We start from the raw sequence: 23,208 nt of genomic DNA on the forward strand, positions 1-23,208 counted from the left end.
TTTACAACAGGTCAGGAAATGAACTTAAAACCCAGTTTGCTCTGCTACAGAAACACGTAATTTACCAGCAGTGCCAGTGTACAGAAGACAGCCCATACAATAGAAAATCAGTACTTTTTTTTCCTCCATTAAAAAAAAGTGCATTTAGATATCATTCCTTCATCCCAGGCTGCATATTGAAATAACAGAAAGAAAGCTAAAATTGGCACCAATTCCATTTCAAAGTCAAACCTACTGCTTTTCATTTCCCAGTCTTTTCCAGCCCCTGCTTTCATAGGTCCTCATGTTCTGCCTAACTTTTAGCCCTGTCAGAGTCTTTGTGTTTTGTTTGATTTGGTTTGGTGTGGTTTTTTTTTTTTTTTTTTTTTTTTTTTTTTTTTTTTTGGTTTTTGGCGGGGTTTGTTTGTTTTGTTTGTTTGTTTGTTTGTTTAGTTGCATTCTGGGTTTTTACCCAACATCGTGTGTGGAAAGAAAGCCTTTGACTCTCCTCAGCTGCACTTTCAAAGAGACACACACAGGGAAGAAGCGTCCAGGGTTTGCCATGAACAGTGATCGCTGATCCGTGGTGCTTTTGTTGATCCGTGGTGCTTGTTGGGATCTCTAAGCCTGCGGTGAAGTCTTCCCAGAGTTCCAGAGGCTGCATTCTGGCTCTGCTGGCTGCCCTTCCTTGTGTACCTTGGCAAGTGCAGAAGTAAGAAACACAAATATATCTTATTCAAACCGTGGTCTAGGAGACCCGGGTCAGGAGTGGAAGACGTGGGAACACCGCATGAAGGGTTGGCTTGCTCTCTACTCTCACTAACCAGAAAACGGTCTCTGTCACCGCTATCATAGACTTTCCTCCCTGTGGCATAGTTTCCATCCCGCTGAAGTCGTGGTCCCCTGACCTGATCAGTGATAAGGTATTCACTGTGACATCATCTGTCACCTTTGCACAGAAAGCGCATTCGCTCTAAGGAGCTCAGCAGCAGCTGGTGCTCCAGGAATGTCACTGGCTCATGAAACTTCTCCGTGGACCTCACTCTTGTGGCCAGCTCGTCCTTCTGACAGAGGGTTTATTCCACCCTTTCGCCTGTTTGGCTTTCAGTGTGCTCTGCACTTTGTTCCCTTCCTGCTGGCTGATGTGATCTCGAAGCTCAGCTACAGAGCCATTTAAGTTGTCCAGTTGTTCCAACAGAAGCTAACATGCTTTCTATGAGAGCTGACTTGCTCCTTGATCCTAACAGAGCTGTAGAAGCCTCTGGAAAGTGCTTGAGTGTTGTCCTGGGGAAAGGGGTAAGGGTGAGCTTTTCTCTTCCTTTCCTTGCCCTTTTAGATAAGGGATAGACTAAACTTAGGAAAAGCCAAACTAATGTGTTTTTATGCTGTGGCTTTAAATGTTCCTTTGGGCTAACCTGTTCTCCACAAAGGAAATAAAGGACAGTGCCAAGATGGTAAGAAAAAAAGAGTTCAATGTTTGATCTATGAATGGCTGCAGTTCCACAGTTAGTCCTGGACCTCAAATGAGTTTTAAACTAAGCTGAGGGCTAGGGACAAAGCTCAATGCTTGCCTAGCATGTGTAAGACCTTAGGCTCGACTTCTAGCACTGGAAGATGATAACCACATATATATACACACAGTTATCCCGAGCTAGTATCTCGCTACCAAGAATTCACTCGGACAACCGGATTCTTCTACGGCAAAGCTTTATTGCTTCATCTGAAGGAAGACCCCGAACAAGGAAAATGGTGCCGCCTATATACCCCTTCGTGTGACATGTCAGCTCCTGATTAGCTGCTCACTCATCACCCCACTACTACGCCCCGGGATGGGCAGTGACTTATTTACTCTTGCACCTGCGCACATTACTTGTTTACCAGTTAGGCACAGCGGAGGCTCATGATGGCGATTGCTCATGGCTCTCCACACACAGTCATAAGTATATAAATGGCATATTCCTGAATCTGTGGGAAGAATTAACAACCTATAGAGCTGCTAATCAAGAGAATCCATCTGAAGGATGCTTAAAACACTCTTTGGAAGGGTAACATCCAACTTTCTCCTTCTCTAAGCTGGGATGCATATAAGTAAAAAACATCTCTTTGATTACATTTCTCCAAATGTGATTAAAAAAAATAAGATGAGGCTCAGATGCCTTGCACATTCATGAGGCCTCTAGTTATTACAGAACCTGTCAAAACAGCTTCATTCTTCATATGAGTGATTCCTGTTTACAATATGGACTGTCTTCTTACAGGCTCTTCAATAATGTAATTTTTACAATTTTCCTTAATACTAACTTATACTATAAATTACATGAGTCTGTTGACCAGTTGACTAAGATTACTCTTCTCTGATACAAGCTCTGGATTACAGACTAGACATAGAGATCTTCCCTGTCAAAAGGAAAGCATTATTCTCTTCTGTTCATTCTGTAAGAGATGCTAATCTGCCAAAGACATTACTTAGCATTCTTGTCAGTAAGGAATATGGTGGTCCTTAGGAAAACAATCTTCTCAAAAACATTTTAGGCAAACTCACTCTACTTTTCTGGGAGTCGGTTTCATGGTCTGCAAAAAGGGATATTAAACCAAATTCTCTAAGACTTTTTCTTCTGTTGTGTGTGTGCAGACAGTATCAACATAACCTTGACAGGTATGCTGGTGACACTCGAAAAGGTCTAGCAACCCCTTCAGAAGCACTGTGCAAAACAGTTGACTGGTGTTGGGTCATAGGGGACAGGTCTGTGGTGCCTGCTTACTGGGGTCAAAGACGAGAGTGGTAACAGCGAACCACACTGTCCAGTCCAGCAGGCCACTGCTAGAGTGACTTACACGCCCTTCATCCAGCTGCTTCAAAGCATTTTCAAACCCTAGCTCATCAGTCCTCCAAGCACAGCATTAAAGGATGATCAGTGGCTATCAATTAATCTAAACATGAAAATCGGAGCACTCCAGGGTTTAAAAGAATTCTTTCAAAAGTCTACTGCATGGCAAAAGATCAAGATACAAGGTGTTCATCACAGCTCTATAATCAATGAAAGGGAGAAAAATCACATAAATGTGCTTTGGGGGCTATTATATACTGCAGCACATTCATTATATGAAGTAGTGTTCAGTAATTAAAATCATGATTATGAAGAATATCTAATAACATTGGAAATGGCTATAATTGAACAGTATTAGACACTAAAACACGAAATTGTATACACAGTTTGATTTTTAAAAAATATTTATTGTATGATGGAAAAGACTAAATGGAAACATGCTAAAGTTTTTACCATAGTTCGCCTCACACAGGAATAATGAATGGTTGCTGTTTTCTTCTAAAGAATCCTTTAGTGTTAAATACTTTCCTGTGCTTTTCAGCTATTCATTGGTAAAAACCTGTGCACATTATACAGCTGTGGTCATGTATTACTTTCACAATCATAATCATGTATAGATAGAATTATGTGACTATAAAGTAACATGAGCCTGTATTTGTATGTGAGAGAGAGATGCAGGATGTGGCATAGATCAGTTAGATGAGATGTTAGGAGAAAACTGGGAGGCTGTGCCATATGATCTGAAGCCCCAGTGTTCAGAAAGCTGAGAAAGCTGTGGGAACTGCTGGAGAGAAGGCAGTGGGGTCAGGAGTATTGTTTAAATGTGCTAACCGAAAAAAGTCAATGTGGAAAAAGCAATGAAAAATAAAGTCAGAGAACTAGAGAATTTGCTCAGAGGTTAAGAGTTTGTCTTAGTCAGGGTTTCTATTCCTGCACAAACATCATGACCAAGAAGCAAATTGGGGGAGGAAAGGGTTTATTCAGCTTACATTTCTACATTGCTGTTCATCACTTAAGGAAGTCAGGACTGGAACTCAAGCAGGTCAGGAAGCAGGAGCTGATGCAGAGGCCATGGAGGGTTGTTCTTTACTGGCTTGCCTCCCCTGGCTTTCTCAGCCTGCTCTCTTATAGAACCCAAGACTACCAGCCCAGAGATAGCACCACCCACAAGGGGCCTTTCCCCCTTGATCACTAATTGAGAAAATGCCTTACAGTTGGATCTCATGGAGGCATTTCCTCAACTGAAGCTCCTTTCTCTGTGATAACTCCAGCTGTGTCAAGTTGACACAAAACTAGCCAGTACAGAGTCTTTGTTCTAGATGTGGTGGCCCAGGCCTTTAAAACTTGGGAGGCAGAGTCAGGTGGGTGTTTATAAGTTTGAAGCCAGTCTGGTCTATATAGTTCCAGGTCAGCCAGGGCTGTCTCACAAACAAACAAACAATACGTATTGCTCTTGCAGAGTCGTCAGGTTTGGTTCCAGTACCTGCATGGTGGCTCTCAAGCATCCCTAATTCATTTTAGGGGAGCTGACATCCTCTTCTGACCTTCAAGAACAGCAGGCGTGCCCACAGAGCACACACATGCACACAGGCAAAATGGTCACATATAAATAAATCATAAAAAAAAAAGATCCACAATAAAAGTTTGGGAAACCATGGTAGGGAGGGGCCAGATACAGCTCTTTATATTTTTCAAAGATCCCTCTCTAGGAAGCAAAAGTGAATTGAGAAAGAACTGCTGTGTTAGAAAGATGCCTCCGTGGTTAAGACCACTGGATGCTCTTCCAAAGGGCCCTCGCACCCACATGATGGCTCACAAGCATCTATTAACTCCAATCCCCAGGGCTCTAACACCCTTCTCCGGCTTCTGCATGCATCAGGCACACATGCATACATATATACATACATATACATACATATCTACTCAGACATATGTGTAGATAAAACATCCATACACAGAAAAATAATAAGTAATTCTTTTTAAAGAATGAAAGAAGGAGGCTCTGTGCTCCAAGTGACAGGTGAGGGTGGTCTGGAGTGGAGAGAATGAGGATGGGTGGAGGGGAGAGGGGAGTGCACCTCTAGTTTGTCCACTTTGTGGAAGAACCTGTCACTTGAATAGCCATTGTTAGTGAGTTCTCGGTTTTCCTTTCTATTCTTTCCTTCCCTCCCTCTCCCTGTCTTTGGCTGTGTGAAATAGGGTCTCTTGCTGTGTAGCCAAGGTTGACTAAGAACTTGCAGCAGGCCTCTGCCCATCCCAAAGCCTATTGGTTGGTGCCTTTATTAGTCCCCTGATGCTTTGGGAAGCCTAACTCTCCAGAAACAGAGGCTGTCAAAGCCATACAGGTAGAAGCCAAGATGGATTCCAATCTCTGCTCTCTGGCTCCAGTACTAACCCTTTCTAAGATATCCTATCCCAGCTGTGCAATAAACACTAACCTGCTTATGGACATGGCTGCAGTGAGGATAAGCAAGAAGGAGCAATGGGCAGAGGAGTGCATACTCCCTAGACAGACATGTTTATGTGTTCGTACCCATGCATGTGTGCATTTGCGTGCACATACACACACAGTACATTAATATGTCAGTGTCCACTCTTGATGGCACCTGTTCCTCGACCGTACTAGATTTACTCTGACTAATGAATGAGATCGGCAGGTCCACTGAGACAGCAGAGGGCAGAGAAGACGCAGTGGATGTTGGGTCTTCTGCTCTCAGTGGCTGACTCATTGAGGAGCCCACCTCAGCTCACAAGGCTGTGAACTTCTCATCTTAGAAAGTATTGGCTTGCACTCGGTACCTCGTCTTGAAGGACACTCCCCCCACCCCACCCCACCCCACCCCACTCCCGTTCTACACCAATCCTTTTGTTGTACCATGACCTGCCATCTGCATTCCTGGATAGGCTGTGTACACTCCAATATTTGAAGCACATTGAATATTCTGGCCATTGAAATTAAGTTTAGATTGTTGTCTTACATTCCTTTTCATTTGAGTGTGAGAAGTATTCAGTGTAGACAGGAATAAGAGCCAACAAGAGGACGGGATAAAGACAGATTAAAACCAAGGGCAAAAATCCAGAGGTGAGTCAGGGAGGTGACTATTGTGTGAAGTCAGGATGGCCTAGAAAGGCCATGCAACTCTACCAGCCCCTAGACTCTCACCCCCGTCCTGTCTCCAGGGAGCACCCAGTTTAGAGAAACAGGGCCAACAAAGCATAGGAATTCTGTGCATTTGCCCCTGTGACCTTTGAACTTTACACACAAGTCAACAGCTCCTGTGTTCTTCAGAGTTCCAAATATTGATTTTCTTCTTGAATTACCTGAAAGCATTCCTTACTACAAGATATTTGAGGAGAAAATCCTTGGGTTTTGTTCTGTCTTGTCTTTTGATTTTTTTTTTTGTTTTGTTTTCAAGGCAGAATTGTGCTATGGGACCCCTGGCTGGTCTGCATTTCCTTCTGTACATCAAGCTGGCCTCAAACTCGCAGTGAGCCTCTTGCCTGTGCCACTCGAGCTCTGGGAATCGCATGTATTACAGTTCTGCGCCCAGCTCAGAAGAATCCTTGGGTTGTAATTTCTTCCTGGATATGACATGTTCTTCTGAAGCCAGATACCTTTATTTTGGTGTTTCTCCTAGTGATTTCCTAGGATGTAAAAGTTCTAAAATATAGTGAGAAAACCCAGCCAAATAAAATGAGTGCTGAGGTCTAAATATTTGGGGAAAGGAGTAGAGAGAGCCCTTTTCCTTCTAAGGCAGTGTTTCTCAGCCTGTGGGTCTCGACTCCTTCCTTTCACAGGGTCCTCTTAAGACCATGGAAGACATAGATGGTTGCATTGTGCATCATAATGGTAGCAAAATTACAGTTATGAAGTAGCAGTGAAAATAACTTTCTGGGGGGGGGGTATTGCTGTAACATGAGGAACTGTATAAAGGGTCTCAGCATTAGGAAGGTCAAGAATCACTGCTGTAAGGCATTCAGGCTACACAGTAGCCTGTTCATCTTAATTTGCCCCAAGCTTCCCCAGCAGTTTGGCTACCCCGCCACCTTCTTTTCTCCAAATACCTGTTAACACTACATATAGCACTGGGATTAGAAAGAGTAGAGCAGACTGGAGAGTACAGGCATAGGGGGCAGTGTTAACCACCTCAAAGCTAATGGACTAGGCCTTATTCTGAAATGGGGGACGGGGAGGGGAGTTAGGCCTAGTTCCCAAATCTGGCTTCTCTCTAATGTGCTATCTACTTAGTTCAGAAATCTGCACGTTTTGAAACACTTAGAAATCTCATCTCATCCTCTTTCCAGACCAGGGCAGGGATTCTGAACATGAGCTTGCCTCTCCCGAGTGGTGACTGAGTGGTTCACCAGGATTAGGCTTATAACATGACTTTCTGTGCTCATTTGATCCAAAGTGACTACTGTGGGGCTCTCTTCACAGTCCACCAGAAGCAGGTCCACTCAGCCGTTCATTCACCTCACACGTGACTACTAAATTCATGAAGTCTTTTCTAGTGAAACATACTTTACATTTTAATGTAGACCCAATTGATAACATTAATAATTTAATAATATATAGTAAGAATGAAAAATATGCTAAATCTTTAAAGAAATTTATTCAGATAGTGTGTGTGTGTGTCTATATGAACATGTTAGTGTAAGTGCATGCTCACTGAGATGAAGATGAAGAAGATGATGACAGGTGTCCTCCAGCTATTCCACAGAGGCAGGGTCTAGTTCTCAATCGAGAGCTCAGGTCTGCCAGGCTGGAAGCCAGCAAGCTCCAGAGAGCCTCGTTTCTCTGCCTCCCCCTCAGATATGAGGTTACAAGCATTCTCCAGGTGCCCAGTTTGTTGCCTGGATACTGGTATCCAAACTTTGTTCTTCATGGTTGTGATTCAAGTGTTCTTAACCATAGAGTCATGTAAACAGAGACAGCCCGGCAGCATTTGTCATCATCCCAAAACAACATACGGGATCATCGCAGTAGTATGGACACGGGTTGCAGAAGACACCTTGGGAAATAACAAAGCCATATTGCCTTCCGGATGACTCCTCATCTCATCAGTCATTTCCAGCGGGAGACACTTTATGGCAGCGTAGCATTACCTACTTTTAGTGTGACCCAAACCCGTCGAATGCTTGTCTTCTGCATCTGCTAATACAAGGTTCATGTCGCAGCCGCCGACACAGCCCTCTGTCCTCATAGTCACCAGCTTGTAGTGCAGATTCTGAACTATGGTCTGGACTATGGTTGTTGAGCTGCGCCATCTCCTGCCCCTGTGGTCCTGGCCACTGTAATACCATGGTGGTGTCTCACAAAACCCACACAGGTCTGCCATCACCTTAGAGAGCAACTTCTGGACTGAAACAAAAGCCGAAGTGAACTCCAGACATCATCTGTTGATCATTGGTCTCTCTCTTTTCCAGAAACCTTCTGTACGTATACCCCCAGCGACTGAACTTCGCTAGCAAGCTAGCATCTGCCCGGAACATCACAATAAAGATTCAGTTTATGTGCGGAGAAGACCCCAGCAATGCTATGCCGGTAAGTAGATGGGTAGTGTTTGCCTCCAGTTGGGTGGCCTGTGCTCCCTCTGCCAGGTCACAGGGATGAAATCAAGAGTTGCTCAGCATACAGAGTACGTCCACCACACACACCCAAGGTCTCTTGGTGATGCTAGGCCAGGGCTTTACCAGTGAGCCACATCTGGCTCAATACACAGAGTATTTTTGTTCCAGCATAGCCTACTCAACACATGCAGGAACCTTTCTGGCTAGTCCAGGATTGTCCACAGGACCATGGTAGTGAAACAGCACCAGTCTTAAGTCTCTTCCCACATTATACCTTTGTGAGGTGCCACACCTTGGAGGTGATGGTCATTTTAAAGGACTGAAAGGTGGTGTGGGGTCTCGCCACATTGCCCATAGAGCGAGGCCATTCTAACACTGAAGAGTTAGAGGGTGACTTGGTATTCATTCTTTGGCTGAATTTCTTCAACACATGCACGTAGGTGAGCATGAATAGAGCCATGGAGAACAGTCCTGAAGCAAAGCCCAGTGATAATAAACACGCCAGCGCAACGCCTTTGGGAAATAGACTTGTATCCTGAGTCAAATTATAAATTAATAATACAGACTAGACTAGTATAACCAAAGAGGCCTCTAACACCAGAATTTCCTAGTAAATGACATGGTCGATTGCTATTACTATTCACACACATCCTGGAATTCAGCTACTATTCAGCTGGGGTTGTAGCTACTGAGAGCATTTGTTTAGCACGTGTGGAGGTCCTGGTTTGATCCCCCGCAGCACATGGGGGGATGGGGAGAATCCTTACGTATTAAGTGAGAGAGGGAGAGGTTTGAGCTTTCTCCTTCACATCATTTTCTGGTGAAGTCATTTCTTCCTTCCCTGTGTATCTACTTCCTAGAAAGTCCACCCTCTCTCCCACCTCTTCGCTGATGCAAGGTGACATCTTGCGACAGTGGTGGGAAAGGCAGAAAAGAGGGTGCTTGGAAGGAGAGAGGTCTGGAGGACTCGCCTAGTCCTCTCTGCCCTAGCCCTGGCAGGCCACCACTCAGGCTTCCCAGTGTGTATGTGCACATCCTGCGTGTGGCCAACGTTCTCAGCCAAAGGACAGTGGTGGTAAATGTAAGCCAGTTCTCCACTCACCAAGCCCTGGGCCAGGTCTATGGTTGCTGCAAGTTCACTAGACAGATCATGTACCATCGGGGCTGCAGCAGACTCCATGAGCTTCTGCATACAGGTGGCCAGGGCATTGGAGGCTACAATCACTCACATGGCTAAGCCCTTGTCTGGAGGGGAAAAGATGCTGGTGTCTCACTGGAAACAAATGAATGTGATGTCATGTATATCCATGCACAGAGGCAGTAAAGAGACCTCTGGCTTTCCAGTCTCACTAGCCTGTGCCCTTGGTCACTCATTATCCCCTTAAAGCCCCAGTTTACCCTTCAACCCACTTCTGGTCCATATGGTTGGGCCAGTGATAGGACTTAGCCTTAACTTATAAACTACAGCTCTGGGAGAGCAGTGTCCTGTTGGTGTGGTAGCACATGTTCATAGAGCCCCAAATTCCTCTAACTTTGTTCCTTCCATGTTGACAAACAGGTCATCTTTGGCAAGTCCAGTGGGCCTGAATTTCTGCAGGAAGTATATACAGCTATTACATACCATAATAAGTAAGTATATTTCAGAGTCCTGAACATATACTACAACCATTTCTGTATTCCCTAGATTTTCGGTTTTTAACTCCACAAGTGCTTTTTCCAAAAGTTTTTGCAACATGGCCACAGAGCAGAGGATTTTACGCCTGTTCTGTGTTGCTAATGCATAATTTTTATAAATGACTAAGGCTTTGATAGAATATATCTATCTAATATAATTCTATTTACAAAATGATGATAGGGACACTTTTTAAAAAAGATTTATTCATTTTATGTATATGAGTACACTGTAGCTGTACAGATGGTTGTGAGCTATCATGTGGTTGCTAGGAATTGAACTCAGGACCTCTGTTCACTCTGGCCCAGCTGGCTCCAGCCCATATATTTATTATTATATGTAAGTACACTGTAGCTGTCTTCAGAAACACCAGAAGAGGGCATTAGATCTCATTATGGATGGTTGTGAGCCACCATGTGGTTGCTGGGAATTGAACTCAGGACCTTTGGAAGAGCAATACAATGCTCTTAACCACTGAGCCATCTCTCCAGCCCCGATAGGGACACTTTTATAATGTTAAATAAAGAAGAGTATTTTCTCACTTGGTCTGAAATCCAGAGGGCCAGAAACAAAGCCCCAACTCTCTATGGTCATCTTGTCATCTGCCAACCAAAGGAAGAATGGTATATTCAATCCTGTCAGTAAAGTGAGTCACAGGACTGGCTATCTAACCTCATTTACACATCACAGGGAAGGAGGGACATCCCTGTGGGTTTCACTCTGACCTGATAACCAGACTCCTCTAGGGGCTTCCTGTGAACCTTGGCCAAGCTTGTCGAGGAGACTAAGTGGGTGATGTTGTAAAGCCTTAGCACAGTCCACTGATGAGGCAGCCACATGCCAGGCCTGTTGTTGAGGCTGAGATCATACTCAGAATCTCGTCCTCTTCAGACTGACTTGTGTTTCTTTATCATGTAGGGAAAGTCCTTTCTGTGTAACAAAGCCTTGACGGTTTCATGTAGGTGGAATGTTTCTCATAGTATCAGCATGGCCGCAAGGCCTTAATGGCCAAGGGGCAGGATAAAGTGAAATAAAAAGCCCCACAGCATGCAAGGCACATGGGAGCAGAGGGTCGGCAGGCAGCAGGGGCTCCGTCTCGCACCCAGGGACTCATCCTTTTGCCGAGAGTGACCTGCCTACACCGTGCATCTGATACAGGTCTCCTGACTTTTACGAAGAAGTGAAAATTAAGCTCCCTGCCAAGCTCACAGTGAATCATCACCTCCTCTTCACCTTCTACCACATCAGCTGTCAGCAGAAGCAAGGGGCCTCCGGAGAAAGCCTTCTGGGGTACTCGGTGAGTCGCTGTCAGCGAGCTGCTTCCCCCTGCGGTTGCTGGTGCGCACCAGCCAGGGTCTCTGCAGAGGCCGTGTGCAGTCTGCTCACTTGCTTCTCTCCTGGGGCTGCCAAATACGTGGTGCATATTACAGCAGAGAGTAGAAACAGCTTTACCTAGAGAGTGCCAGGCTCCTCCCATGGAAAGCTGGTGGGTGGTAAATCTCTAAAGAGCATTTAAGAAATGAAGCATTACAATATCTGTTATTTCCAAATTTAATGTAAGTGCTTCACATGTAGAATTAGCTCTTCAGAGGGGGGGGTGGGAGTTTTTTTTTTTTTCTTTAAAAACCATGTAAGGTAAATAAATGAACATTGGTAATCAGACAGGAGCTGGCAGTGGCCATAAAGAAAAAATGCTACTCCGTGGGCCCAGAAAGCGGCAAATCATTGGCCTTACCATCTCAGAAATGCTCAGGGAATTTACAACTCAGGGAACGGGACGCAAACCGCTGCCAGGAGACCCGGTCAATATCTAATCATTGTTTAGTTTTGTTTGCTGGCTGTGAGCTAGATAAATCTCCCGAGTTTCGTGCAGCCGTAAAGCCCTCTCTGCTCTTGACACCATCTGTTTCAGTGGCTGCCGATTCTGTTAAACGAACGTCTTCAAACCGGATCCTACTGTCTGCCTGTTGCCTTGGAAAAACTACCACCCAACTACTCCATACATTCTGCTGAGGTAACCAGCGCTGCCTGGCAGCTGCTTCCGTCCTGCTGTGGTCTGGGGTTCCTTTCCCACACCCACTTCCCATTCCCCAGGATGTTACTCGCTGGGTTCTCCAGGGCTGTCATCTCCAAGCACGCTGTGTTTTTCTGAGAGCATGTTGTTCCGACAGGATGGGAGGAATATCTTGCTCATTTAGACGTCACCACACCAGAATGTTCTGTAGGTGCAACGTGCACCTGTGCTGCATGGAGTTAGCTGCGCTGCACAGGGTTAGGGTTCTGTAGATGGGGAGGCAGGGTGACCCCACTTGTGACAGACACCGTACTTGTCAAGAATTCTTTCAGAATGTTTCCAGGCCTGTACCAGCAGGTTCCTCTTGTGGTCACAGCCAGATGGATGGACTGTAAAGATGCCAATGCCAGAGCCAGTGCCCTTCCTGACCTGGCTGTTCTGGCTTTTGCAGGCTGTAGCAATACCCCAGTCTAAAGATAGTCGGTCCCATGGCTCCTAGCTCCGTATCACATTTCTCCACCCGTTAGCAGAGGTCTACATCAATGAGTAGTGTTTTTAAGCAGATCATCTTACTCATAAATATTTTATCATGCATCTTGAAGATATGACTCTTTCTATCACAATACAATCCGAGGACCTTTATATTTAATGTAATCTTGAATATCAAACTATCTCCATTCCATGACCACCTTTCTAGTTCCCCACCAGGAATCATGTTTTTATGCTCATCTGAATTGGGGCTCAGATCACTCATCGCTCTTCCTTGAATTCTGTTGGGTTTTAAGTTGAAGAAATTTCCAGGACCTTGAGTTTAGATAGACCCTTCATGGTCTTTCTCCCCTGCCATTTTCTGATACCCTCAGGTTGGCCCTTTCCCTTTGTTCCCTAAAGCTGTTCCCCTTGACACCACAGGCTAGCTTAAGGATGGAGACATTCCGGCTCATCTTTATGTCCTAGTCATACAGTGTCTCACAGTACCCCTCACAACAGCTTTTGCAGAGCCAAGCAAGGTGGTGTGTGCTGTAATCCCAGTCTGAGTGAAGTTGGGGCAGGAAGATCACTGAGTGTACGACCTAGTGAGCCATTGTTAAAAAAACAAGAACAAACAAGAAGACGTACACACACACACACACACAGCTGATTTTCAATTTTTAAGCTCCACCTTCCAATTTAAAAGAACTCCTGTATTGTGTTGTGTGGTGTTTTGTTTTGTTTTGTTTTCAAAAGCATGGATAAAACCTGAGTTTGTGTTGTTGCTTTGTTGAATTTTTTAAAATGTTTTTTAAGACAGGGACTTAAAATATATATAGCCTAGGCTGTCCACAAATTCACCAAGTAGCCAAGAACGACTGTGAACTCCCCTGATCCCCCTGCCTCTGCCTCTCTACAAGTATGCACCACCACGCCAATCCCAACCTGAGCTTTAAGGCGAATCCAAATCCCAAATAACAACTGTATGAGTGTGGTCACACTGCTGGCATGTAATGAGTGTGGTCACACCGCTGGCATGTAATGAGTGTGGTCACACCGCTGGCATGTAATGAGTGTGGTCACACCGCTGGCATGTAATGAGTGTGGTCCCACCGCTGGCATGTAATGAGTGTGGTCACACCACTGGCATGTAATGAGTGTGGTCACACCACTGGCATGTAATGAGTGTAGTCACACCGCTGGCATGTAATGAGTGTGGTCACACCGCTGGCATAATGAGTGTAGTCACACCGCTGGCATGTAATGAGTGTGGTCACACTGCTGGCATAATGAGTGTAGTCACACCGCTGGCATGTAGTGAGTGTGGTCACACCGCTGGCATGTAGTACAAAGCCCATGATAAAATGTTTATCCTCTGATTCTCAAGGGTAAAAGGAAGTCCACATCCGACTCTAAAGTGCAGTGAGCATTAACTGAGCTGGTTCTTATCCAGCAGGAAATAGCGTTAAAGTAAATAGTAGCTTCTTTTTCCTACCTATAGACTCACCCTCAGCCCTCCCCTCCCCATTGCTGTTCCCTGTCAAATACAGCAGAAGCAAGTGGCTAGCGAGCTCTTGAATGGGCTAGTTCTGACGCAGCGCTGTCAGTGTAAAATATGAGCTGAATTTCGAAGACTTGGTATTGAAAAAAATCTATTTTTTATTAATAATTTATATTGACCTGTCATTGAGGAAATAGGCCATACTGTGTTAAATGAGATAGTCTGCTGAAATTGCCCTCCATGTTCTTTAATGTGGCCTCCCTAAAACTTAAAAAACTTGGGCTGGTGAGATGGCTCAGTGGGTAAGAGCACCCGACTGCTCTTCTGAAGGTCCAGAGTTCGAATCCCAGCAGCCACATGGTGGCTCACAACCATCCATAACAAGATATGACTCCCTCTTCTGGTGTGTCTGAAGACAGCTACAGTGTATTTACATATAATGAATAAATAAATCTTTAAAAAAAAAAAAAAAAAAAAAAACTTGAGGCCAGTGAAGTGGCTCAATGGGTAAGGTGCTCGCTACCAAGTTTGATGACCTGAGTTTGATCTTGACGTCCAGGATCCTCATGGTAGGGGGAGAGAACCAACTTCCTAAAGCTATTCTCAGGCCTCTATGTGTGCATATACACATGCATGTTCTCTCTCTATAGCCCTCTCTCTCCAATGAAAAAGTAATGTTGATTCCCGTTGGGTTTCTATTGAATGTCACTCCTCCAGATCATAAATGCGAACGAACTCCAGTGTCTGCAGGAATCCAGCAGGGCGCATAAGTGAGGCTGGTCCTGGTGGAACGTTTCACTCTGGGGGTTGTGCACAGGTTTCAAAGGCTATGGCTGCCTCTGTTCCACAGACTGGCACCGTGCTGGGAGATCTTCCAGCTCTCAAGTCAGAAATGAGCCTGTTGGGGCTGGAGAGATGGCTCAGCAGTTAAGAGGTCCTAAGTTCAATTCCCAGCAACAGGGTGGCTCACAACCATCTGTAATGGGATCCGATGTCCTCTTCTAGTGTGTTTGAAGACAGCTGCAATGTACTCCTATAAATAAAAAGTAAATAAATCTTTTTTTAAAAAAGAAATGAGCCTGTTATATGAACGTTGCTGGCTTTTAAACATTAACAACCCATTTACAACAGGCCCAATACCCTGTGGGCCAACTAGAGCTCTGTGAGCTTGGGTTCCAGCTTGTGCCATTCAGAGACGTCCATCCGTCTCTGCCCCCTTGCCTGTCCTTACAAGCATAACATGCTTCCTGCCATCATGATGAAAGAGGCGCAGCTCCCGTGCTAGGCCCTCTTTGCTCCAGCACCCTCTCATCTCTCTAGAGGAACATAGTACCGATGGGAGGTCGAGAGAGGAGTTATTTCTAAGACCTAAGGAGTAGGTATCGGAGGATGCATAATGAGCATGTGGGAGCCAAGCAGGACTGCCACTTGGAAACACTTTGCTAAAAGGGAAGTCATTTCTGGCATTCAAACCCATTCGGAGTCCCAGTCTCTGTCCTGATATCTCTGATTGATAGGAAGATCACATGACTCCATTCGTAGCCTCAAAGACCTTCGGTGTTGAATAAGAGGTTGGAGGTAGATCACCCAGCTAACTCTTCCACCATTTGAACAAATGCTAAGGCCCCGTGTGTGTGTGTGTGTGTGTGTGTGTGTATGTGTGCTTATCAGTGTGAAAATAACAAGTGTAGACTTGAACTTGAGACAAAGGCCTCTGACTCCCAAGTCTAGCTATGGACGTTCTCCATCTGTAGAGCCTTGCCATTCCTGACATGTTGCTTGTACCGCTTGCTGCTAACAGTTGAGAAGGGAAATTGCATTGCTAATCTTTCTCTTCCTCTCTCTTTAACACAGAAAGTCCCTTTACAGAATCCTCCCATTAAGTGGGCCGAGGGCCATAAGGGGGTATTTAATATTGAAGTGCAAGCTGTTTCTTCCGTCCACACCCAGGTAAGGGACATCAAGGTCTGCCACCGTCCGGGTTAGCCATCTGCTTTGTGCTCTCTCTTGACAGTGTGATACCTAGTACATCACCTACCTACAGCATGAGTTGGAGCCTGGTTTATTGTTTCTTTAATTAATAGTTGTCAAAAGGTCCTATGTTGTATACCACATTCTACAAATAAGCCCACTGCCTTTGCTGGAAGCATCTGAGATTTCGAGTTCTAATCCAGAGCACTGGCTAAGGGATTGCACCAAGCTCCTGGGTGGATGGTGAAAGAATAACACCTCCTGAGAGTCTTCCACCCTCTGCCCTCCCAGGATAACCACCTGGAGAAGTTCTTCACCCTTTGCCACTCCCTGGAGAGCCAGGTGAGCTTCCCTATCCGTGTGCTGGACCAGAAGATCACCGAGAGCACGCTGGAGCACGAGCTGAAACTCAGCATCATCTGCCTCAACTCCTCCCGCCTGGAGCCCCTCGTGCTCTTCCTCCACCTGGTGCTTGACAAGCTGTTCCAGCTTTCCGTGCAGCCCATGGTCATTGCTGGCCAAACAGGTAGAGGCCTGTGGGTAGGGAGGAGGCATGGCTAGATCAGGCGGGCGAGTGGGCAGGCAAGCAGGAAGGCAGGCAGACAGGCAGCAGGCGGGCAGACAGGCAGCAGGTGAGTAGACAGGCAGGCAGGCAGCAGACAGACAGGCAGACAGGAAGCAGGCAGGCGGGCAGGCAAGCAGGCAGACAGATAGGCAGGCAGGCAGACGGGGGGGGGGGGGGGGGGGCAGGCAAGCAGACAGGCAGCAGGTGGGTAGGCAGTCGGGCAGGCAGGCAGACAGGCAGTAAGCAGGCAGGCAGGCAAGCAGGCAGGCAGGCAGGCAGGCAGGCAGGCAAGCAAGCAGACAGGCAGCAGGCAGGCAGATGTACTTTGCCTAATGAATCATGGCTATTCACAGACCCACAAATGCTGGGAGCAACTTTTGCAACACTTGACATGAAGACAGGTCCGGTACTGTTTTGTCAGACTCCCTACATGTTTACAAAAAAGGAAGAAGGGCTGGAGAGATGACTTAGTCGTTAGAAGCACTTGCTGCTCTTGCAAAAGGCCCAGGTTCAGTTCCCAGAACTCACACAGTTCACACTGTGTGCATCTCCAGTTTAAAGGTACCTGATGCCCTATTTTTTTCAATTTTTTATTAGATATTTTCTACATTTACATTTCAAATGCTATCCCGAAAGTCCCCTATACCCTCCCCCTGCCCTGCTCCCCTACCCACCCACTCCCACTTCTTGGCCCTAGCGTTCCCCTGTACTGGGGCGTATAAAGATTTCAAGACCTAGGGGCCTCTTTTCCCAATGGTGGATGACTAGGTCATCTTCTGATACATATGCAGCTAGAGATACGAGCTCTGAGGGTACTGGTTAGTTCATATTGTTGTTCCACCTATAGGGTTGCAGACCCCTTCAGCTCCTTGGGTACTTTCTCTAGCTACTCCATTGTGGGCCCTGTGATCCATCCAATAGCTGACTGTGAGCATCCACTTCTGTATTTGCCAGGCACTGGCATAGCCTCATAGGAGACAGCTATATCAGGGTCCTTTCAGCAAAATCTTGCTGGCATGTGCAATGGTGCCTGCCTGATGCCCTCTTTTGACCCCCACAGATACTGCACTGACATGGCACGCATGCATACATGCAGGCAAAACGCTCATACACATCCAAAAATAAATAAAATAAGTATTTTCAAAAGTGTTTTTGAAAGAAAAGCAGGGGACTAGAGGGATGAGAAAGAAGGAGAGAGAAAGAACATTAAGATGGGCTCTTAGGACTGATGAGATGCTCAGCAAGTAAAGATGCTTGTCTCCAAGCCTGAGCGATGCCATGAATTAGATGCTCGAGATCCACATGGTAGAAAGAGAGTACTGGCTTCTAGAAGTTGTCTGAACTCAAGATTTGCCCCATGACACACGAACACACACACATTAAAACGTTTTCAAATGTTTGTGGTTCAGGTACTTGGTGGTGAGACTTGGGGCTCACTGGCCAGGCCTGAATCAAAACAATATGGTGGAGAACAATTGAGGGCAATCTGCCGTCAGCATCTGGCCTCTGCATACACATGCATACAGGCACGCACGTACACAAATATGCACATGAAGACACTGAAGGACTTAGTCGGCAGCCATTCATTTGGAACCTGCTTCTGCTCTGTTTAGTACTATGGAAGGCACAATATGGGAAGGAGGAGGCACAAATGATTGTGAGAAATGCACTAGGCCTAGGGCTGGTCTCCAGCCTTCATAGGGAGGCTACATTTACCACCAGGCATAGCTGCAAAATGATACAGTTTGGCTTCCTATCACTGTGGGGCATTGCAGGCTTCGTGCAGGAGTCTGAGCATGGAAGGGTGGTCTTTGTGGTCAGTGTAATTTTGTAGCAAGAAGCAAGGAAGTCACTCCAGGTATGGAGGACAGCATGAGAAAGGCAGGAAGGAGGAAGGATCACAGAATGGGATGAGCTGATGGCTACCTCATTAGGACATAGCTGGATCTGAGCAGAAACAGGCACAAAGTTGGCTAAAGCCAAATTATGATGAGCTAGGAGCACCAGACAAATGAGGTATAGACAGTTTGCATGGCCCTGCTGTGGGGAATGACATAACCTGTGTATGTTTTAAAGATGTACCTCTATGAGAATCTGTTGGGGGACAGATTTATGCATTGCTCTCACATCTGTTGGGCATCCTGTTAAGATGCAGATTCTAGTTCAGCTGGTCTGAGGTAGGGCCAAAGGCTCAAGCCCAAGGTGATGCTGATAATGTCCATCTGGAGAAGCCACCCAGTTTTCAGCTGAGTTTAGAAAGTAATGGCATAAAGACATGGGTATGTCTTGACTGTGGGAAACTGTGTCCTTTGCAGTGGGGAGAAAAAAAAAAGGTGTAAGCCAGGCATGGTGGGCTATGCTACCGTACCTATAATTCTAGCTGAAGCAGGAGGATTGCAGTGAGTTCTGGGCCAGCTTGAGCTACACAGAGGGAACTTGAGAATGTCTGTAGTGAGATTATCTGGAACACTGGATCTGGCTAGAACACACCTGCCTCCATGGGCGTTTCTTTTGCCTGGCTAAGGTGGTCAGTGATCGAGACGTGCTATTACAAGCCTGAGAACGTCTACCTCAGTTTCTCTTCTCTTCTTGGCTCCTCAGCAAACTTCTCCCAGTTTGCCTTCGAGTCTGTGGTGGCCATTGCCAATAGCCTGCACAACAGCAAGGACCTGAGGAAGGACCAGCACGGGAGGAACTGCCTTCTGGCCTCCTACGTGCACTACGTGTTCCGGCTGCCGGAACTGCACAGGGATACATCCAAGTCAGGTAGTGCTTCCTGGAGCAGGGGTAGGGATGGGGATGGAGATGGAGATGGGGATAGGGGCAGGTATCAGCAGGGTACCACGTCAGACCACTGCCACTGGATTAAAGGCTCAGTTTTGGTTTTCAGAGTAAAACTTGTATACGTGCTGAAATTAAAAGTTTGTAGATGCTTTGCCCTCTCTTCCTTCCTCCCTCCCTCTTTTTTATGTTGTACTTACTATGTCTGCCTAGTTGGTAACTTCTCAGTGATTACCCCACTGCCAATTTGTGATCCACTTGAGGGTCTGCTTTAAAAGACGGCGAACTGTCAACTGTAAGATTCTAGAATAACAGCAAGGAAAACACAACCTATGCCACATCAGTGACACCATTGAAAGTTCTTAAACTTTTCATCACATAAAATAGTCTTCATTCCCCTGAACTATGTTAATAATAATCCATTTTGGTATTCTTCTTAGTTATTTACGTAGACCATAAACCACAATGCCTGGGTAGCCCGGTATATAAAAATATCATCAGTAGACTTTTTTTTTATTACGTATTTTCCTCAATTACATTTCCAATGCTAGCCCAAAAGTCCCCCATACCCCCCCGCACTCCCCTACCCACCCATTCCCACTTTTTGGCCCTGGCATTCCCCTGTACTGGGGCATATAAAGTTTGCGTGTCCAATGGGCCTCTCTTTCCAGTGATGGCCGACTAGGCCATCTTTTGATACATATGCAGCTAGAGACAAGAGCTCCAGGGTACTGGTTAGTCCATAATGTTGTTCCACCTATAGGGTTGCAGATCCCTTTAGCTCCTTGGGTACTTTCTCTAGATCCTCCATTGGGGGCCCTGTGATCCATCCAATAGCTGACTGTGAGCATCCACTTCTGTGTTTGCTAGGCCCCGGCCTAGTCTCACAAGAGACAGCTATATCAGGGTCCTTTCAGCAAATGCTTGCTAGTATATGCAATGGTGTCATCATTTGGAGGCTAATTATGGAATGGATCCCTGGATATGGCAGTCTCTAGATGGTCCATCCTATTGTCTCAGCTCCAAACTTTGTAACTCCATCAGTAGACTTTTAAAAATTCCACATCCAAATAAATTTGGCACCTTTTAAGTCTCTGCAGTCATAATTTACATAAATCTGTAGTTCCAATCCAATTTTTAAACCAGAGTTGGACTTCCTTTGAAATATTGCATCTGCCTGTCCTCAAAAGATGACTCTGGGTGACTCAATTCTGAACAACTTTCCTCCAAAACTTACAAGACTTGTGTCATTCAAATATTGAGCACACAAAAATATTTGTGTTTCTCGTTTTCCTTGAGAATTCAGAAACTCTGGCAATTGGTGACAGACTAGTACCAAGTGTATGCCTCCAGTCCCCCCACAGCCCTCCCCACTACCCTCCACCTCACACCCTGCCCCTCCGAGCTGCAGAATACTCAAGGCCCCATCTTAGGTTCACATTTCCCCACCATTCCTCCCTTAGTCAGTCTTTCTTGAGCTCCGTAACTGACTCTGTCCTGTCTGTTGACATGTCTCTGGCTGCTGGGGTACAGGTGGCCCCACCACCGTAGTCCCCGACCCCCGATACCACACATATGGACGCACATCTGCCGCTGCAGTGAGTTCAAAGCTGATGCAGGCCCGTGTGATGAGCAGCAGCAACCCAGACCTGACTGGGTCACACTGTGCAGCCGATGAGGAAGTTAAGAACATCATGTCTTCAAAGGTAGGGATGGGGGTGGGGAGGGGGCACATGTACTCTTGTTTTGCTTCTTAGCTGATGTCTACTGTATGCACTTCTAGGTACAGCTTGATATTTTGATATGTAAGTATTTTGTATGTTGATCAGGTCAGGGTACTTAGGATGTTTAGCACCACATACATCCATCTTTCCTTGGTGGTTAGAATGCTAACATACTCTTTTTATAGAGATTTTGAAGTATTTGAGAAAGAGTTTTGACCATTGATGTTTTGGTGTAGTACCGTATTAAAACACGGTGGGGCACTGTTCTCATATTTTTTTCCTGCTTTCTTAGCACACTAAAGGAACTGTTGGTACCTGAATCTTTTTGGCGTTGTTTTAACTTGGGGTTCTTTTAAGACGGGGTTTCTTTGTGTAAACCTGACTCTCCTGGAACTTGCTCTGTAGACCAGGTTTGGCCTTCAACTCAGAGATCCACCAGCTTCTGCCTCCTGTGTGCTGGGATTACAGTCATGTGCCACCACTGCCTGGTTCTTTTAGGTGTCTTGACATAGTGTCTCACTCTGTAACCCAGATTAGCCTAGAATTTAGTAGGTAACTCAGACCAACCTTGAACTCACGGATATTCTCCTGACTCAGCCTCCCGAGTGCTAAGTTTACAGTTGTGAGCCACCATGCCTAGCTAGGTACTCAGTTGCCCTCCATCGACTTTGCCAAATACTTTCATAAAACACTTATTTAACTTGCATGTAGAAGCATTTCTGCATGTATGCATGTATGTACACTATGAGCATACCGTGTGCCAGAAGATACCAGCAAAGGTGTCGGTTGTGAGCCATTGTGTGAGTGCTGAGAACCAAACCCGGGTCCTCTGCAAGAACGGCAAGTGCTTTTGAGCATCACTTCAGCTCTCTACCTCTGTCGGGTGCTTTGATGGTACTTTTCCAGAACGGAACTATTAGTGTGGGGTGGTTATTTTGTGTCTTGTCTGTTTGTTTAATTGTCCATATTCATTGTACATGCGATGGTTTTATAGTTTCAAGTAGACCGAGTACGTTTACCCTCACCCCTCAATGCCCTTCACTGGTCCCCTTCCCTTCTGCTTTCATTTTGTATGCATTTAATGGACTCAAGTGTCCCTATACAACGTGTGCACCACAAACCAGAGAACGCATGCAATATTTGTCTACGTCTGGCTTGCTTCACTTAACATGATGGTCTCCCAGTATGCCCATTTCCTAGCAAACAGCATAACCTTGCTCTCTGTGACTGAATAACACTCCGTTGTGTGTATAAAATATCTTCTCTACCTCTTTATTTGCTGATAGACACTTAAGATCTTTCCATAGCGTGACTACTGTGAATAGTGATGCAATAATATGGATGTGCACATGTCTCTCCAGTGTGTGACTGATAGCCTTTCAGGTACCTAGCCACATATGGTTGGCTGGGTCAGAGGGTAGTGCTATTTGCAGTGCCTGAGCACCCACCATACTGATTTCTATAAGGATTGGACAATTTACGTTCCCAACAAGGAGTCTGTCCACCTTCACTAGCACTTTATTACAACTATTCTCTTTTCCGTCTTTATTAATTATTTGAGAATTTTAGGCAGGCCCTTTCATGATATTCACACCAACTCTTCCAAGATCTATCTCTCTGCCCACACCAAACTTCATGCCCTTACTTTCTGGTGGTTGTTGTTGTTGTTGTTGTTTTCTTTAATAACCCACAGAGTCAAATTTGTGCAGCCTAGATAGATAGATAGATAGATAGATAGATAGATAGATAGATAGATAATATTATGTATTATATATTACATATATAATACACACACTCATGGCCCAGGGTCATCCACTGGAGTGTGGTTGACCTACCCGAGGCCACTCCCAGAAAGAAAACTAACTCTTGCCCCCAAAGCCAGCAGCTGTCCATAGCTCCTCATAGAGGAACTCATGAACCACACCCTTCCTATAACGATGGCTCTCCTCAGTGAGGGTGAGATATAATCAGTGGCTGTTTCATTAATGCTTTTATTTTCCTCTTTTTTTTTTCTGGTGGGGGAGGATCTGCTGTCCTTACTCTATATATGATATTCAGTTTTCCCAGCCCCACCTAAAGAGGTTGTGTTTATCCAGTATGTTTCAGGCTGGCCTTGAACTCCTGACCTACC

General features: G+C 45.6%; 1 protein-coding gene across 4 annotated transcripts in view; it reads left to right on the plus strand.

The window, feature by feature from the left end:
* Dock8 (dedicator of cytokinesis 8) overlaps nt 1-23,208 on the plus strand; it is a 203,112-nt gene that overhangs the window by 111,857 nt on the left and 68,047 nt on the right. For all 4 annotated transcript variants that reach the window (XM_006527436.4, NM_028785.3, XM_011247397.3 and 1 more), the window contains 8 exons: nt 8,235-8,352; nt 9,937-10,007; nt 11,209-11,347; nt 11,963-12,064; nt 15,891-15,986; nt 16,299-16,533; nt 19,174-19,338; nt 20,887-21,059. In XM_006527436.4, the coding sequence (XP_006527499.1) occupies nt 8,235-8,352; nt 9,937-10,007; nt 11,209-11,347; nt 11,963-12,064; nt 15,891-15,986; nt 16,299-16,533; nt 19,174-19,338; nt 20,887-21,059 (1,099 nt within the window). The remainder of the gene's footprint in view (nt 1-8,234; nt 8,353-9,936; nt 10,008-11,208; nt 11,348-11,962; nt 12,065-15,890; nt 15,987-16,298; nt 16,534-19,173; nt 19,339-20,886; nt 21,060-23,208) is intronic.

Source organism: Mus musculus, chromosome 19, assembly GCF_000001635.26.
Source record: "Mus musculus strain C57BL/6J chromosome 19, GRCm38.p6 C57BL/6J".
NCBI lineage: Eukaryota > Metazoa > Chordata > Mammalia > Rodentia > Muridae > Mus > Mus musculus.